This window comes from Puma concolor, chromosome A2 (assembly GCF_028749965.1).
Source record: "Puma concolor isolate L17-30 chromosome A2, mPumCon1.1.hap2, whole genome shotgun sequence".
Classification (NCBI taxonomy): domain Eukaryota; kingdom Metazoa; phylum Chordata; class Mammalia; order Carnivora; family Felidae; genus Puma; species Puma concolor.
In genome coordinates, this window is record NC_141668.1 from 113911717 (window position 1) to 113929489 (window position 17773).

Genomic DNA, 17773 nt, shown 5'->3' on the forward strand with positions numbered 1-17773 from the left:
TCCATCCACATTGTTGCAAATGGCAAGATTTCATTCTTTTTGATCTCTGAGTAGTATTCTATCATCTATCTATCTATCTATCTATCTATCTATCTATCTATCTATCTATCTTGCATCTACTTTATCCATTCATCCGTCGATAGACATTTGGGCTCTTTCCATACTTTGACTATTGTTGATAGTGCTGCTATAAACATTGGGGTGCATGTGCCCCTTCAAATCAGCATTTTGGTATCCTTTGGATAAATACCTAATAGTGCAATTGCTGGGTCATCAGGTAGTTCTATTTTTAATTTTTTGAGGAACATCCATACTGTTTTCCAGAGTGGCTGCACCAGTTTGCATTCCCACCAGCAGTGCAAGAGGGTTCCTCTTTCTCTGCATCCCTGCCAACATCTGTTGTTGCCTGAGTTGTTAATGTTAGCCATTCTGACAGGTGTGAGGTGGTATCTCATTGTGGTTTTGATTTGCATTTCCCTGATGATGAGTGATGTTGAGCATCTTTTCATGTGTCTGTTAGCCATCTGGATGTCTTCTTTGGAAACATGTCTATTTATGTCTTCTGCCTATTTCTTCACTGGATTATTTGTGTTTCGGGTGTTGAGTTTGATAAGTTCTTTATAGATTTTGGATACTGATCCTTTATCTGATATGTCATTTGCAAATATATTCTCACATTCCATAGGTTGCCTTTTAGTTTTGCTGATTGTTTCCTTTACAGTGCAGAAGTTTTTTATCTTGATGAAGTCCCAATTGTTCATTTTTCTTTTGTTTGCATTGCCTCTAGAGATATGTCAAGTAAGAAGTTAGTGCCGCCGAGATCAAAGAGGTTGTTGCCTATTTTCTTCTCGAGGATTTTGATGGCTTCCTGTCTTATGCTTAGGTCTTTCATCCATTTTGAGTTTATTTTTGTGTATGATCTAAGAAAGTGGTCCAGTTTTCCCAACACCATTTGCTGAAGAGACTGTCTTTTTTTCCATTGGATATTCTTTCCTGCTTTGTCAAAGATAAGTTGGCCATACATTTGTGGGGCCATTTCTAGGTTCTCTATTCTGTTCCATTGATCTATGTGTCTGTTTTTGTGCCAGAATCTGTCTGGCACAATCATACTGTCTTGATGATTATGGCTTTGTAATACAGCTTGAAGTCCAGGATTATGATGCCTCCAGTTTTGGTTTTCTTTTTCAACATTGCTTTGGCTACTTGGGGTCTTTTCTGATTTCATACAAATTTTAGAATTTTTGTTCTAGCTCTGTGAACAATGCTGGTATTATTTTGATAGGGATTGCATTGAATATGTAGATTACTTTGGGTAGTATTGACATTTTAACAATATTTGTTCTTTCAATCTAGGAGCATAGAAAATATTTCCATTTTTTTGTGTCTTTTTCAATTTCTTTTATAAACTTTCTACAGTTCTCAGTATACAGAGTTTTCACCTCTTTCCTTAGGTTTATTCCTAGGTATTTTATAGGTTTTGGTGCAATTGTAAATGGGATTGATTCCTTGATTTCCCTTTCTGCTGCTTCATTATTGGTATATAGAAATGCAGCTGATTTCTGTACATTGATTTCATATCCTGTGACTTTGCTGAATTAATATATCAGTTCTAGCAGGTTTTTTTGGTGGAGTCTTTTGGGTTTTCCACATAGTACCTCATGCCATCTGCAAAGAGTGAAAGTTTGACTTCCTCCTTGCTGATTTGGATGCCTAAAGTTAATGTTTCTTATATTGAAGTCTGAGTACATTTCTCAAGATTTAGAAATTGATTGTTTATTCATCCTTGTCAAACTCATAAACGACTACTTCATAAATGAGAATGGCCATTTGTGTTAATTTCCAAAGAAAAAGGCAAGAGACACATGGTACAAGTGTACAGTATTAGATTTGGGCTCTCCTTTTCTTACTAACTGCAGTTACTTGAATTAACCAGGTCACAAGCATAGCTAACAGCTCCTTTGGGCTCTCAGTCACTCAGTTGGAAGAGTTTGCGAGACTCGTAATCCCAGGGTAATGAGTTCGGAACCCCGTTAAGGGTAGAGATTACTTAAATAAATAAACTTAAAAAAAAAAAAATGCCCTAACAGCTCCTTCCTTATGAGATGTGGGTGGCACCCTGGTTTGTTCATGTCAAAAACATCAGTTCTTTTGGGAACTTGTGGGAACCCTGAGTAACTCTATAGCCTTTTTCTCATTTAAATGAGGGGATTAAATGAAATATTCTGAGATTAGGCTAAATACTCTTCTAGATGTTAGATTCTAATTCACCCAAATATATAGTGCTTCTTTTTCAATTTAATCTTGAAAAGTCAGTTACATTATTTTTGTAGATTATGAGAGCCAAATGATCAAATTTATAATGCTCTCTCAAAAAACAACAGAAGACATTTTGTAAAGTTCTACGTGGAAAACATGCAAACACCGTTATTTTGCTATTCACTGCGTATTTCAAGATTTAACTAAATAATGAAAAGATGAAATTACTTTTTTTAAATGAATGCAACTGCTTTTCTTTTACGAAAAAAAATGGGTGGTTTCACTTTGAACCTTTAAAAATTATTTGTAAATAAAGTTCTCTTGCCAGTTATTTTGCAGAAGTAGAGAGAAGTTCAATTCAAGGTCATAGAGGAGGAAGCCAAATGATGGACTGCTCACTAAATTATTAGTTGGTGTTTCATATTTCCCTTACCAACAGTTAATATTCTCTATACTGTCACTTTAAGGAGTCAATGGAAAATTGTAGGATTAGGTTTCAATCACTACTGGGAGGCTGGAAGCTTTGTGCTTAGGCACTTAGGTTGCCTTGGTTTGAAGCCTGCACTATCATTTATTCACTCTTTGACCTTTAGCAGAATACTTCAATTCTCTGAAATTTTATTTCCTCCTGGGGATAATAAAAGTACTTATCTCATAGAGGTTTTGTGTAAACTTAAAAAGAGATTATAAACAATGACTGGCATATAATAAGCACTCAATAACAATAACAAAAATAATAGATAACACTTTAATAGTAATTATGCCAGGCCCTTCTAAAGAACTTTATATACACTATTACCTATTATTAGTATAACTGATTTCAATTTCAGGATTTAGCTTAATAAACTGTGTTTTAGTTGCAGGAGCAGACAGGAGAGGTAAAAACGATATATGCTCTTTAACCTTAGTTGCATACTTTCCAGGTCAAGTCACAGACTATTTCCCTGCAGGCAGAGAAAACAAGACATTGAAGGTTTAGAACAATATATACGATATCCTCTCCATTTAACAGCAGAATTTAAGGCATGTACTATTGCAGTTGGGCATTTTAGCGGAAATTAAAAGTTGGCAGGTGCTGCTGCTCAACTCGTACTCATTTTAAGGAATCCTGAATCATGCTGAATCATAGCATTTTAGCTGGTCCTCCCTCAGGATACTTAATACTTTCTTATGGCTTTTTTCATCTTGCAAGATCTTCAAGGGCAAGGTTTGTCTGAACTAGTCACCTTTGTAACACATTGCTGAGCATAGTAGTGTTGGTAAGACTGACTACTGGAAGGGAGGAGGGAGAGAAAATACATTTCCAGGGGAAGGAAATGTAATAGGAGACTCTTTCTTCATATATGGTTGGCAGTTTATCTTCTGAGTGGGCTGCCTTTTTCCTTTCTTATTTTCAAACATCTCTAGTGAAATAGGTGTACCCAAGGGTAACCAGACAACACAAACTACTGTAGTTAAATTTCATCATAGACCTCTGGAGAGAGAATGTCTCATGATCAGTCTGGCTTTGTTAATAATAATAGTAACTACAGAAAGCTGGATGTCGGGTGGAGAAGAGCCATTACCTGTTACTACTCCTAGAGCCTAGCAACAAAGACCATATTATGCTTCCATTCCTTCCACTTAAGTCTTTTGAAACCTACAGAAGATCATATGTTCACTATCTGTTTCACACCCACCCTCATTTTTCTTTTAACATTAGGAACATTCTGTCCCTGGGTCTATAATAAATATCAAACATTTTATGTAGCATTGTGGTTGGGATGATAAACAAAAATCAAGTCAAAAATATGAATTTATGGTTACTATGACAATTTAACTAACCTTCCTGGCATGATGCGGATGCACCCAGGGTGGACTTCCTCCATATAGCCTCTTGCATTGTACTGACTCACTGCTGGGGCTTAGGAAATCACTACTTAAGTGTCTGCAATTACCACACTAGTACTTACCTCAAGATATTATAAAGATTAATCAGGGGAAATCTATAAAGCTGTGTTAAGCTTCTTGGTAATAAAACCACAGAAGCACAAAACACTGTTTTATTATGGTAACTGGTATTAAACCTCAATACAGAAACTGCTGGGCAATTCAATCTTATTGGAAATGGGACCACCTCCTACTGAATTTTGAAATATTTTTACTTTAATCGTCTTGGTTAAAAACAGCTTAAAAATCATTGGTCCTTGAGATAGTTCATTCACTCTTTGATAATTGCTACCCTTTATTGAGCACTATGTTGCGTACAATCTGCTAAATGCGCTACAATGATCGAGTCAGCACCTAGTGATTTGAAACCAGGTTTAATGCCTGATTCTCAACACCTGTGCTCTTCACTGCTTTGCCTCCTCATAAACATGATTTCAGAAGCCATACAGCCTGGGGACCGGGAGGATTCAGTGAGATGAAACTAAGGGCAAAGAACAGTTCCAGTCTTTGTAGCTACCCACGTGTACCCACTAATGCTACACACAAGGACCATTCATCAGTTTTAACATCTCGATAGATCTGTACAGTTAATTTCAAAGAAGATGGTCATTAAAGGAAAGAAAATTTCTGGGCTATACCAGCCAACAACATGGGCTGCACACCAACCTTGAGAAGCATATTAAGCTCAGTAGGAGACTATAGTCGCTTCAGGGCTTTTAGAGCTCGAGAGGCTGGGGACGCTTGTTTTTTTCCTGTTTGTAACAGAAGCCCTTCCAAAATGGTACACAAAATTCTCTAACATTTTAGTTCATATTCAGCAATTTAAATTGTTTGCATCCTGGAAAAGTATCTGACTACATAGCCAATCTTTTTTTGGAGAAGATACCAAATCTCAACTGAAGGCCATTCCTGAACATGATAGCCCAGGCCAGATGGCTCTCCTGGCACAACGTGTTACCCCTTAAGTCGCAGGGAATGTCACTCATCAGTGTGCTGAACAGTCACTAGGTGTGTTGTGAGGCAAAGAGGTCTCGGTGCCATCCCTTCGCCATCTTCACACCCTCACCAGGTACTTTTCTGGGAGAAAGGGATGTCTGGGGGTTGGTGGTGGCGGTAGATGTTAGAGGTGAACATAGCAAGGCGTTCCAGGCTCTGCCGAGGCTCACACAAAAACCAGAACAAACCTCAGGGCCCGTGACCTTCAGCCACAGAAACTTCCGTCACTTAGCAACCAGGGCTCTTCCCAAACTGAGACGTGTGTATTAGGAAATGGGTCCTGGCTCCCAAAGCCAGAACGATCCAAAGGCCCAGCGGCAGACGCTTTTTTCTGAGCCCCAAAAGGGACCGGAATTTTCCCCGACCCCACGTTAATCACAGCCATTTCACTCAGACCCGCCCTCTGGCATCCCTCGTCGCCGGCTGCCGCGAAAGATCACCAAGGCCGGGACGGGGTCGAAAGGGGCCTGGAACCTAGCGGGAAGAGCCCGAGAACAGTCGGGGGCCGAGGTTCCAGGCGGGAAAGGCCGCGCGCGGGGCACGGCGGGAAAGGCCGCGGCGCGCCGAGGTAGAAGCCCGCCCCGCCCCGCGCCGCGCTCAAGCTGGGCGGCCCTCCTCTGGGCGACTCTGATTGGACCGCGGAGCTCCGCGCGCTGGTTGGCCGCGTGGGCGAGGCGGAGGAGAGCCGTGCGCAGCGGCGTGTGTGGGGCCGTGTGCAGACCCGCGTGTGGCGCAGGCAAGGATCCTGAAAATAAACAGCCGCTACCTTGCGAGCCGACTTCTCCGGGCCTGCGTCCGAGTCTCCGCCGCTGCGGGCCAGCTCAGACGCCGAAGGTGAGGGCCTGGAGTGGGGTCTGGGCTTGGGGGAGCCACGGTGCGGGCCCTGGCCGAGGCGGACGGAGAGGGTAGGGAGCGGTGAGGCGTAGATGGCGGCCGCACTCTGGCCTGCTCTGCTGCTGCGTCAGGCGGGAAACTCGGCTGCCACCGCTGCTTCAGGTTCAGGTTTCCGGCCTGCCGCAGTCGGACGACCCTTCCGCCCTTCCTTCCGTCTTGGGAAGCCGGGCCGCTGCGCGTCGGGGCCTCTTCTGCGGCCAAGGCCGCACCCCAGGCCGCAGCCTTAAAGCAGAGGAGGCCCAGGCCCGTGCGCCCTTGGGACTGAGGCCCTGAGACTTGAAGGGTCGTGGAATGCGGGAAGGAGGGTCGATTTGGCGGGAACTTACTGGAAGGTGGTTGTGGTGGGGAAAAGACCCTAGTGCAGATGGGGAGCGGGGGGGTTGGGTATTTATGTAGGCCATGTGCTGGGGTAGTGGGCCTGGCGGGCCATGTGCCAAGTGTTCTGATGGGCTTAGAAAAGGGTCATTGAAGACGCGCTTGCGGTTAGAGTGAGGGGATACCCTGCCAGAAGGTCTGAGAATGTTTGAAATTCTTACTCTCTATACTTGATAGCTTCCCGATCCTTGAATTTTTATCGTCGTTCAAAGGCTAAATTACTTGTCTTACATGGCAATTCGAAAAGAGGCAGCTAGGTTTCGCTTTCCATGAATCAACGAAACACACATCATTTCTTGGATTCATTAAACGAATATAATTTAATCTAAAAACGAGACGTGAAAGTTAATGAGCCAGCCCCCATCTAGATATTCCAAATGTGAAAACCTATTTTAGAACGACATAATTGCCCACACTTGGGTTTGGGTGTTGATTTTATTATGGGTAAGCATTATGCTTGTTGCCACATGTTAACCACATGGCCCCAGTCACAGGGCACTTCCAAAGGAAGTGACTGCATCTGGTATTGGGGAGCTTACTTAGAAAAAGAAAATATTGCTCAGTAGTCATTTGTGACTTGGGATAGTGTGTTTCAGTCATTCAGAAAGACAAAGTGTAAGAAGAATCTGGGTTGCTTTTTTCTTTTAAGGTAAACAGGGATTAATTTACAGCCTCCTCATACAAGTTTTTTTTTAAAAAGGCTTTCCTTCTTTCCTGTCGTTTGACTCAGTTTTTGAGAGAAACATAACCAGTTAATTTCTGCATGGAAGAGTTACCTTAAGATAGCAACTTTGTTACTCTGTTGCTCAAGCGCTGATTGCATATAAGGTTTTGAGGGTTTTTAAAAGATGCAGGAGATGAAATTCCCACCTCTTAGGCTTTTTTTCCCCCTCTGCAAAGCAGTCATTTTCAAATACTTCCTTAAAAATTGCTCTGATCATGGCTTAATCACACCTGCAAATGCCACGTACTTAGGTGTGTACTCTGTTTAGGTTGTTGAGCCTGATTCTTGTCTACAAGGAGCTCTCTTGCACTGGAATATAAAAGGAATCATTTATTAGAGTCCCAAGGGCTGAATTAAGGACTTGAAAGTTTCTCCAAATTGCAACTCTTGGCAGTGTGTTTTTTTTTTTTTTTAAAGCTATCCGTATGTTTGTGTACTTATCTGCATATGTCACATTAGAAAACTTGGATGAGTCTTAGCAACCCAAAGGTCCACATTTTCATGTTTGATAATGAGAGGTAATGATTTCAAACAAATGTGGAGTCTCTAAAATATGTTGAGCCAAATCAATGGAAGATCAAAGGGCATTTATTACACTAGCATTTGAACAACTGGAACAGGCAGAGTGATGTCTTCTTTACGGTATTATAAGTGGGTTTTGTGAATGGTTATATGTTTGGATTATTTTTACTGTTCTTTTTAAATCTAATAAAAATACCTGGTACCTACATCCTACATGGGAAGTTACCAAATTGGTGCTTGAAAGCAATGGAACCACAGTTTGACTAATTGGAACGATTGGTCTGTTGGCTAAGCACTTGACCACAAGAGAGATTTTGCTTTTTTTTTTTTTTTTTTTTTTTTTTTTTTTTTTTTTGCAGGAGTGAGAGTTTTAAAAAATTGTTGGCTTCTTTCCTCTTCCTAGCCTCCTGACAGTAAGTGGAGAGCCAGAAGACTGATGCCAAGGCATCCTGGCCTGCTATGTGGAGAATGCTCTTTCCTTACTGTCTCACTTAATAGAACTCCTATTCTGGCAGTGTCAGATGCTGCTGCAGTAAGGGCATGCTATTGAGAATTCCAGTAAACTGTGCACCATTTTTATGTTGTAAAAAACTGCTGGAATAATAAAGTGAGAGCTTGTGGCAACCAAAATGCAAGTTGTAAGTAGAATCTATTAATCAGTAGTATGAGAATGTAATACAGTGATCACCTGGACTGGCTCCATAATTACAAATGAGGGTATTAACTAGGGAAATCAGGTGGTCAGTCTTTGGATCTGTAGTGACACTTTAAGTTCTACAAAGAGGTTTGAGAAAATCTGTCTTGGCTTAAAATTCAGGAAAGCTGTGTGATGGTATGCTGTGAATAAATTTGTGTATGGTTGTGTATGGCTGTGTATTTTTAAAAAGCTATCAGTTCTAGTTTCGATTTATCTAAAGAGATAAGAATACAGAATACAAATACTTTTTGTATTAAAACTGACATGTTTTATGTGGTCTCAGTTCTTGAGCTTCCCTATCAGTAAAATGGGAACAAGAATGCATAACTTGCATAACTTGTAAGGATTGTAGATACTATGTTTGTTAACCTTTGAGCCGCAGTAGATATCTAGCTATTAAAACTTCCAAACCCTTTGTGGGTAATCAGAGCAGAAACCAGGATGAGAACCCAGAATCACTCCCACTGTTGCACTCTGGTCTCCATTATTCTGGCCGGAATGCAGGTAACTATACACAATGTAACTTCCTTCCATTCTGAGTTTTTTATTTGTCTTAAAACAGCCTGAAATGTTGCAGTACCATGTTGGAACACTGAACCACTTTATTAGAGTGTAGTGGTGAATGGGTATATTCAGGGGGACAAAAGCTCCCCTATGGTCTGGATGCAGTTAGGGTTACATGGATGAGTCAGGGATAATCCTACACTTGAGGGAAATAACTAGAGATGCCGAAAATGTGAATATATATAGGTATATTAGGAAAGCCATATAAAACAGGATAGCTAGGTCCCCATCATACCTTGTCACCCCCCCCACACACACACTTAGCTATCACTACCTATTTTAAATGTATTTATAGAGACAGGGTCTTTTATTCATTGCAACTCACATTGTTAGTCTTGAATTGTGTATTAAGATTTAAGTTATTGGGGCGCCTGGGTGGCGCAGTCGGTTAAGCGTCCGACTTCAGCCAGGTCACGATCTCGCGGTCCGTGAGTTCGAGCCCCGCGTCAGGCTCTGGGCTGATGGCTCAGAGCCTGGAGCCTGTTTCCGATTCTGTGTCTCCCTCTCTCTCTGTCCCTCCCCCGTTCATGCTCTGTCTCTCTCTGTCCCAAAAATAAATAAACGTTGAAAAAAAAAAAAAAAAAAAATTTAAAAAAAAAAAAGATTTAAGTTATTTACTGGTTTTGTTCTTATTATCAAAAATGTGGGACAATTACATTGATGAAGACAAGTTAGTATTACAGTGTTTTGGTACCAATTGTGAGATTTAAGCCTAGATGAGTGTAAAATAGACCTCTTAGTTACATATGGTCTTTCAGTGAATTTTCAGTCTTTTCAGGCGCTATCTTGACTGCATTATCCCTCCTGCTGCCTGGCATGACCTGTGCTCCTACACATCTTTAAGTGTGGTTTGTGTCATGAAAATTAGATATACAAAAATGAAAGTGTAAACACAACATTTCTGTTGTTGGGAATGTGAAGTCATTTGGCATTCACCCATTTTTCTTAGCTCTTCTCCATTCCATTGAGGAAGTAGACTTTATGAGATGGAAAACTTCATTATAAGCACAGTTTGCCCTATGCTAAGTCTGCTCTGTAGGCATTGCACTGAGTTTTAATCCACCTGTAAGCAATCTAACTTAATTGGAGGAAGAGTGGAAAGGAAGGAATAACTATGTAAACAGAGGACTTAAACCCTTAAAAGTGTTTTAAAATTGAACATCTGTTAAGCACAGGGCACCTGGTAACACTTCTCATCACTGATCAGTTTTCCCATCTTTTCCTAATACATCAAATTTCTGAGGTAACACAACAGGTGGTTAAACTGGGTTAAGTTGTTAACCCAGGCTTACCTATGGTCCCCAAATCTTTTTACTATGTGAAGATAACATAGGTGTAGAGATACCTAGCAATGAGTTTTAGCAGCAAAAGGAGGAAAATACATGCGCTCTTTCTGCCTGGCAACAGTGAAAATAAGCATTTTGTCTTTTATCTTAAATTTGTAGATACGTTCTGTAGCATTCCATAAAATATTACTGAGGTCTAGTTGATTGAATTCTTGTAGTAATAGGATTTTGTTAGGTAATCTGAAATAAGCATTCTTGAATTTAGAGTTCATCCTTAATGAGTACATAATTTAAAAATACATTGTTACTCTAATGGTGCAATAATTCCCATGATAGCAAGAATTTAGGTGTTTTATTGTTAGTACTTGGTTAGATTGGGTTGGGTCTGTACAAGAAACAGTTTGTTTCATTCAGCAAATGACTATTAGTTGCCCCCCCCCCCCCCAGCTGTTAAAATACTGAATACAACTGCTACTAAAAGAATAATTGTATGGGGTGCTGTGATGATTGAAAGGTGAAGTACTTGGTCTCTGCCCTCAAGGTAAGAGGCAATATGGTAGTGTCATCAGACAGATCCTAACAAAGTACCCTGGGTTTAACTAGGAAGGAGAGTTCCAAGCTGGGAGATGTGGTCAGATTCTTTTATAAGAGTTGGCATTTGAGCTGGCCCTTGAAGGTTGGAAAAGGTTGTGACAGGTGGAGGGAGCGGAGGCAGAACAGTGCTGCAAAATTGCAGCCAAGAGCAGTCATAGGCTGTGAGAATCACAGAGCCATAATTTTCAATTTTCTTACCTTACTGGCACTCCTTTTCATAGGGAATAGCATACAATTCTCTAAAGAACTTTTAACTCAATACATTTGCATATAAGATGGATATTAGGATGGGGACCTGCTCCTAGGATAAGTGGCGGGTCTCTAAAATGTAGTGGGAGTGGGTTGGTTTAATGTTAATGGAGAGACAAGTATATCACAGGGGACTTAGTGAAAATACAAAACAGCTAATTGACTGCAATTGGCTTGGCTGAAGGGAGAAGAGGCAGATTGCACACACAGTACCTAAGCCCACTGAGAAGACCTTTAAAAAAGCCTGTGGCCTACTGATGATGGTCTTTGGGATATTAATGAAGTTAATGTTTCTTTTACCTTTTAAGATGTAGTATTAAGCCTTAATTTATTTACTCCAGTGAACAAAATTATGTGAGACTGAAATTTGTTGATGGCAAAACAAATATTTAAAATTAGTTACATGTATAAAGTTGCATATCTGTTTTGTGGAATAGTTTAATTTCTGTCTAAATGAAGAAATACCTTTTTCCCTAAGTAATTTGTGGTTCATATAGCAATGATCACATTTTAACCAACTTTCAATTAGGAATTAGGGTAGGAGGAAGTAGAGCTTAGTGTTTAATCTTTTATTTTTTTAAATTTTTTTTTTTTTCAACGTTTATTTATTTTGGGGACAGAGAGAGACAGAGCATGAATGGGGGAGGGGTAGAGAGAGAGGGAGACATAGAATCGGAAACAGGCTCCAGGCTCTGAGCCATCAGCCCAGAGCCTGACGCGGGGCTCGAACTCACAGACTGCGAGATCGTGACCTGGCTGAAGCCGGACGCTTAACCGACTGCGCCACCCAGGCGCCCCAAATCTTTTAATGTTACTTTAACTAATTGTCTTCTTTCCAGAAGTACTTTTCCTATCATTTCTTTTTCCTTTAGGATCTGGGTACCATGAAAAGAGAGATAAGGCAAAACGGAGAAACAGTTCATGAAAAATCTACGTGTAAATTAAATCTTGAGTCGTTTTTTTAAACTGATATTTCTATACCAAAAGTAAACCTGAAATTTTTTACCTGTTGACTTTATTCCACTGATAAACACATGATGATTCATTATAATGCATTTCCTTTGTACTTTATTATGAAATAAACAAGGCCCTTTTAAAGTAGCAGTCTAAAGGGGAGATTACCTGGAACGATCATTTTTTTTTAATTAGCATTGGAAATATATAGCATGTTGAATGTATAGGATTGTCATTTTCTGTAAAAACAGTCTCCTTTAAATATTAAATGATAACCTATTAAGGACTTTTCATATTGCCTAACTTACGTTGTAAAAGAACATGATCATTTCTGTGCAAAGAATTCATCGACAGCAGTAGTTAAATGTGCTCAAATTGGTCTGGCTGTAAACTGGAGAAGATCCAAAATGAAATGGGGATGGAGAGGAGGATGAGGTACCCTAAGCAGCTCTTTTCTGTGATCTTTTTATCTTATTTTGTTCTCTCTGGAAGCCAGGACCTCACATAATATTGAAGGCTAATACCAGTATAAGAAAGCAAATGTAATCTCAGATTTTCCAGTGGCTGTTTTCTTCTGGCTAGAAATGTACATTATGCATCTGAAACCACTAATGCTTAAGTATCCCATGCAGCTCCACACCTGCCCTTCCCTTTTTCGTTAATGTGTTCATATGGCAAGTGGCAAGAATTGATAGAAAGATCCCTTTTGAAAACTTATCCTGAATCTGATTGCAGAGACTTGGGATAAGTATTGAATTCTTTTGAATATTTGACAATGGAAACTTTTGAAACTGAACTTCAGCTTAATTTTTAGTTACTATCTCTATAACTTGTGATGAACCAGTTAAAGAATGGGTGGAGGCTTTACTGTTTTGCTGTCATTTGATATTCGGTGCTGTGGTTGGTTTGGGTAATTCCACTGTCCAGTCAGTCTTGTTCCCTTGAAGCAATATGTTTTGCTAGACCATGGTCCTTAACGGTTGGCTTTGAGAGGGTGGTTAAAAAAAAACTTTTTATACCATGGCTTGACACTGGAAATAAGGGTAAAAATGTTCAGATGTGGAAATGTAAAGGTTATTACATTGTTTTGAGCTGGGTTTTTTTAAACTACTTTCTGAGGAGTTTGTCCTGAAACATTCCATTCTTTTCCATTCTATTCCAGGAATAGCCCTTGCTTATTTTTAGATTGTTACATAAGAAGTATAAAATCCATTTGCTTTAGTGGGAGTTTTTCCCTTTTTTGTAAAAAAGTAGTACCCAATAAAGGAATCTATTGTGAAATTCCAAGTAGCGTTTTTTTTGTTGTTTTTTTTTTTTTTTAACGTTTATTTATTTTTTTGGGACAGGGAGAGACAGAGCATGAACGGGGGAGGGGCAGAGAGAGAGGGAGACACAGAATCAGAAACAGGGTCCAGGCTCTGAGCCATCAGCCCAGAGCCCGACGCGGGGCTCGAACTCACGGACCGCGAGATTGTGACCTGGCTGAAGTCGGACGCTTAACCGACTGTGCCACCCAGGCGCCCCAAGTAGCGTTGTTTTAAATGTAAAACTGGGAAAACTTGGAGAGAATAGAAAAGAGAAAAAAGTGGTCCCAGTGCTTTAGGTGCTATTAGCACTTTGGTGTGCCTTTTTGTTGTTTTCCTAATATTTTTTAACATACTGTACCTTGTAGAGATAAAATTTATGTCCTGCGTTTCTTCTAACATACCTGCTCTAAAGAGTCAGCAGGCAAGTGTTGCAGCACAACTGGGTGTTAGATACTAAAGTTACAGAGAGAAATTGTTTTTCTTTACCCCTCACTTTCAATCCATACTACAGCTCCATTGGTTTGAGCTTTTCTGATTTTATGACTATTAAATAACTTCCAGTTGCCCAAAATAAAGTTTACTGGCTTGTAACCATGAAAATGTGTCCGTTAAGTTGGACCTCGCATGAGGTAGATGTTATTTCTAATAATGGATATTCATTGATATTAACTCTATAAATTCCATCGCCCCCATCAATAACTGAATTAACATTTGTATTAATATATGCATAATCCTAATGGTTTTAAAGATCAAGAATTATATCAAAATATGTTTACATTTTTTTTCACTTTTAATATATTTCATAATAGGTGTATAATGCCTAAGTGTATAGTTGTGTGGCTGTTTTTCCTAACCAATGTATATTCTGGCTTCTTCCTCCCCAGGATAATTATCCAAAAATACACTAAAAGGGCAATAAAAGTTAAAGTAATTCCAAGTGGTTTAACATTGTCGTTTTTAATGTTTTGAAGATCTAACTGCAGCCATGAGCAGCAATGAGTGTTTCAAGTGTGGACGATCTGGTCATTGGGCCCGGGAATGCCCTACTGGTGGAGGCCGTGGTCGTGGAATGAGAAGCCGTGGCAGAGGTGGTTTTACCTCGGATAGAGGTATTTTTGTCGAATAAAAAATTTTGAAGTACTTCAGTGATTCTTAGTATCAAGACTGGTCTAATTAGTCAAATTCTTTTTGTTTCTGCCCAAAATAGGTTTCCAGTTTGTTTCCTCATCTCTTCCAGACATCTGTTATCGCTGTGGTGAGTCTGGTCATCTTGCCAAGGATTGTGATCTTCAAGAGGATGGTAAGTATTTAACACTTCCTTTTCATACCCTTCTAGAACTTGGAGCGGTGAGGATGTACTACTACTGCACGTAGCATTGGAAAGGACTTGCTGCTTTTGAGATTTTGTATTGTATGGCTTAGAACAGCAGCGTTATGTAAAGGTTTTATAGTCTTGGTCTGCTTCTTTTCCTTATTGTTGAAGCCTGCTATAACTGCGGTAGAGGTGGCCACATTGCCAAGGACTGCAAGGAGCCCAAGAGAGAGCGAGAGCAGTGCTGCTACAACTGTGGCAAACCAGGCCATCTGGCTCGTGACTGTGACCATGCTGATGAGCAGAAGTGCTATTCTTGTGGAGAATTTGGACACATTCAAAAAGACTGCACCAAAGTGAAGTGCTATAGGTAAGTTGTTAGGGTGTTACTGAAGGAAAGCTCATTGTAGAGATTATTTTAGAAGTGAGCTATAAATGGAAGGACCTTGCGGACCAGTACATTCAGTGAAAGTTGGTTGTGACCAGATGATAATGGTTTTAAGCATATATAACCAGCAGCCTATCTGTACATCAGTCACTATTCTACCATGATAATTTGTGGCTTATGGCTGCTGGACAACTTACACAACTTGGGAATTTTTAATGTAAAAATTAATGTTATGCTGTAATTTGGTGTTTTCAGAGACATTGGAGAAAACTAAATTTATAATTTGCATACACAGATCTGTTTTTGTTTTGTTTTTAATGTTTATTTTTGTGGGGGTGGCGCAGAGAGAAGGGAGAGAGGAAATCCCAAGCAGGGTCCGCACTGTTCACACACAGCCCAATGGTGGACTTGAAATCCCAAACCTAGAGATCATGACCTAAGCCAAAGTTGGATGCTTAACTGACTGAGCCACTAAGGCACCCCCCCCCCCATCCACAAATCTTTTGTCCTACAACCAGAAATCTTTGTGGTTGTGACATATAATGTACGTATTTAAAGTGTAAAATTTGGTAAGTTTTGATACGTACATACCAGTGAGATCTTAGGGATTAATTTGTATAAAGGTTCAACATCTTGGGGCACCTGGATGGCTCAGTTGGTGGAGCATGCGACTCTTGATTTTGAGGTTGTGAGTTTGAGCCCCATGTTTGATGTAGAGATTACTAAAAACTTTTTTAAAAAGGTAACAGCATTTTTCCCAGTGTTATTGTTGTGTTGGTTTTGATATTGGTGGATCTCTTACAGTGAAAATTTTTAATTTTAATGTAATGGCTTAGGCTGCACGATTGAGTACTTTGTTATCTAATTCCTCCTTTCTGCTCTTAGTTTAGGGGTTAATGAGACTGTTTTGAGGGGAAAAAATATGTTCCTTCACTTGTTAACTGCTTTTTGTTCAGTTAATTATTGCTTCACTATGGTTTTGTATTTTCTGAACACATTGTGAAAATTATCTTAATTTCTTTCTCTTCTATTTATTTTTTTTGTAGGTGTGGTGAAACTGGTCATGTAGCCATCAATTGCAGCAAGACAAGTGAAGTCAACTGTTACCGCTGTGGCGAGTCAGGGCACCTTGCACGGGAATGCACGATTGAAGCCACAGCTTAATTATTTTCCTTTGTCGCCCCTCCTTTTTCTGATTGATGGTTGTATTATTTTCTCTGAATCCTCTTCACTGGCCAAAGGTTGGCAGATAGAGGCTACTCCCAGGCCAGTGAGCTTTACTTGCCGTGTAAAAGGAGGAAAGGGGTGGAAAAAAATCGACTTTCTGCATTTAACTACAAAAAAAAAGTTTATGTTTAGTTTGGTAGAGGTGTTATGTATAATGCTTTGTTAAAGAACCCCCTTTCCGCGCCACTGGTGAATAGGGATTGATGAATGGGAAGAGTTGAGTCAGACCAGTAAGCCCGTTCTGGGTTTCTTGGATATGTTCCCATGTAGGAGGTAAAAACAATTCTGGAAGTATCTATGAGCTTCCATAAATAACTTTAATTTTAGCATAATGATGGCCTTGGATTGTCTGACCTCAGTAGCTATTAAATAACATCAAGTAACATCTGTATCAGGCCCTACATAGAACATACAGTTGAGTGGGAGTAAACAAAATAAAAAGACAAACGTGTGTTAATGGCTGTGCAAGAAAGATCGAGATAAAGGCCTAAACAGGAACAACTTCATCACAGCGTTGATGCTGGATATACATAAGGTGATGACAAAGGTTTAGAACACATTTTTTTCAAAGACTAAATCTAAAACCCAGAGTAAACATCTAAGCTCAGAGTTAGCATAATTTGGAGTTATTCAGGAATTGCAGAGAAATGCATTTTCACAGAAATCAAGATGTTATTTTTGTATACTATATCACTTAGACAACTGTGTTTCATTTGCTGTAATCAGTTTTTAAAAGTCAGATGGAAAAAGCAACTGAAGTCCTAGAAAATAGAAATGTAATTTTAAACTATCCAATAAAGCTGGAGGAGGAAGGGGAGTTTGACTAAAGTTCTTTTTGTTTGTTTCACATTTTCATTAATGTATATAGTGCAAAATGCCATATTAAAGAGGGGAATGTGGAGGACTAAAAGCTGACAGTTTGGACTTTTCTTTGTGTACTAAGTCACGTCTTAGTAATGAAAAATACCTGTTATAAGGAAGCATAGGCTTTAGCTATTTAGGTGTCTGTTTGCGAAGATGTAAAAGTTTTATTTCTCTTTGTAACCCATTATATTGCTGTCCTTGAGCTCTGGTGTTCACTCTCAATAGTTTTAATGCCATTGTTGTTATGTTTTTATTTTTTATTTATTTTTATTTTTGAGAGTGAGCAAGTGGGGGAGGGGCAGAGAGACACAGAATCTGAAGCAGGCTTCAGGCTCTGAGCTGTCAGCACAGAGCCCCACTTGGGGCTTGAACCCACAAACCGTGAGATCGTGACCTGAGCCAAAGTCAGACGCTCAACCAATTGAACCACCCAGGTGCCCCCATTGTTCTGTTTTAGCATTTAACAGTTTTCCTGGGCTTCACAAGGATCTGAAATGTTAGATTGTTTTTTCTAGGATTTGATCTAGAGTTGAGGTGGACCTTAGAAATCATTTGGTTTAAGGAACTCACTTTGTACATGACTTACTGGAAACTTGGTTGAAAAATGTATGGCTATCTAGAGCCTAGAACCTAAC

The 17773-nt window shown here is 39.7% G+C and overlaps 1 protein-coding gene across 4 annotated transcripts; it reads left to right on the plus strand.

Annotated features, from left to right (window-relative positions):
* Positions 1-5852: 5852 nt before the first annotated feature.
* CNBP (CCHC-type zinc finger nucleic acid binding protein) lies at positions 5853-17091 on the plus strand. Of its 4 annotated transcripts, none has more exons than XM_086697303.1 (5): positions 5853-6015; positions 14319-14456; positions 14555-14645; positions 14826-15029; positions 16094-17091. In XM_086697303.1, the coding sequence occupies exons 2-5, from the start codon at positions 14333-14335 to the stop codon at positions 16209-16211; spliced, it is 537 nt and encodes a 178-aa protein (XP_086553429.1). In that variant the 5' UTR covers positions 5853-6015; positions 14319-14332; the 3' UTR covers positions 16212-17091. The 4 variants fall into 4 exon arrangements, with proteins under 4 accessions (XP_086553429.1, XP_086553430.1, XP_025778250.1 ...); XM_086697304.1 differs by having other exon boundaries at positions 14319-14435; XM_025922465.2 differs by having other exon boundaries at positions 5855-6015; positions 14555-14647; positions 14831-15029.
* The last annotated feature ends 682 nt before the right edge of the window (positions 17092-17773 follow it).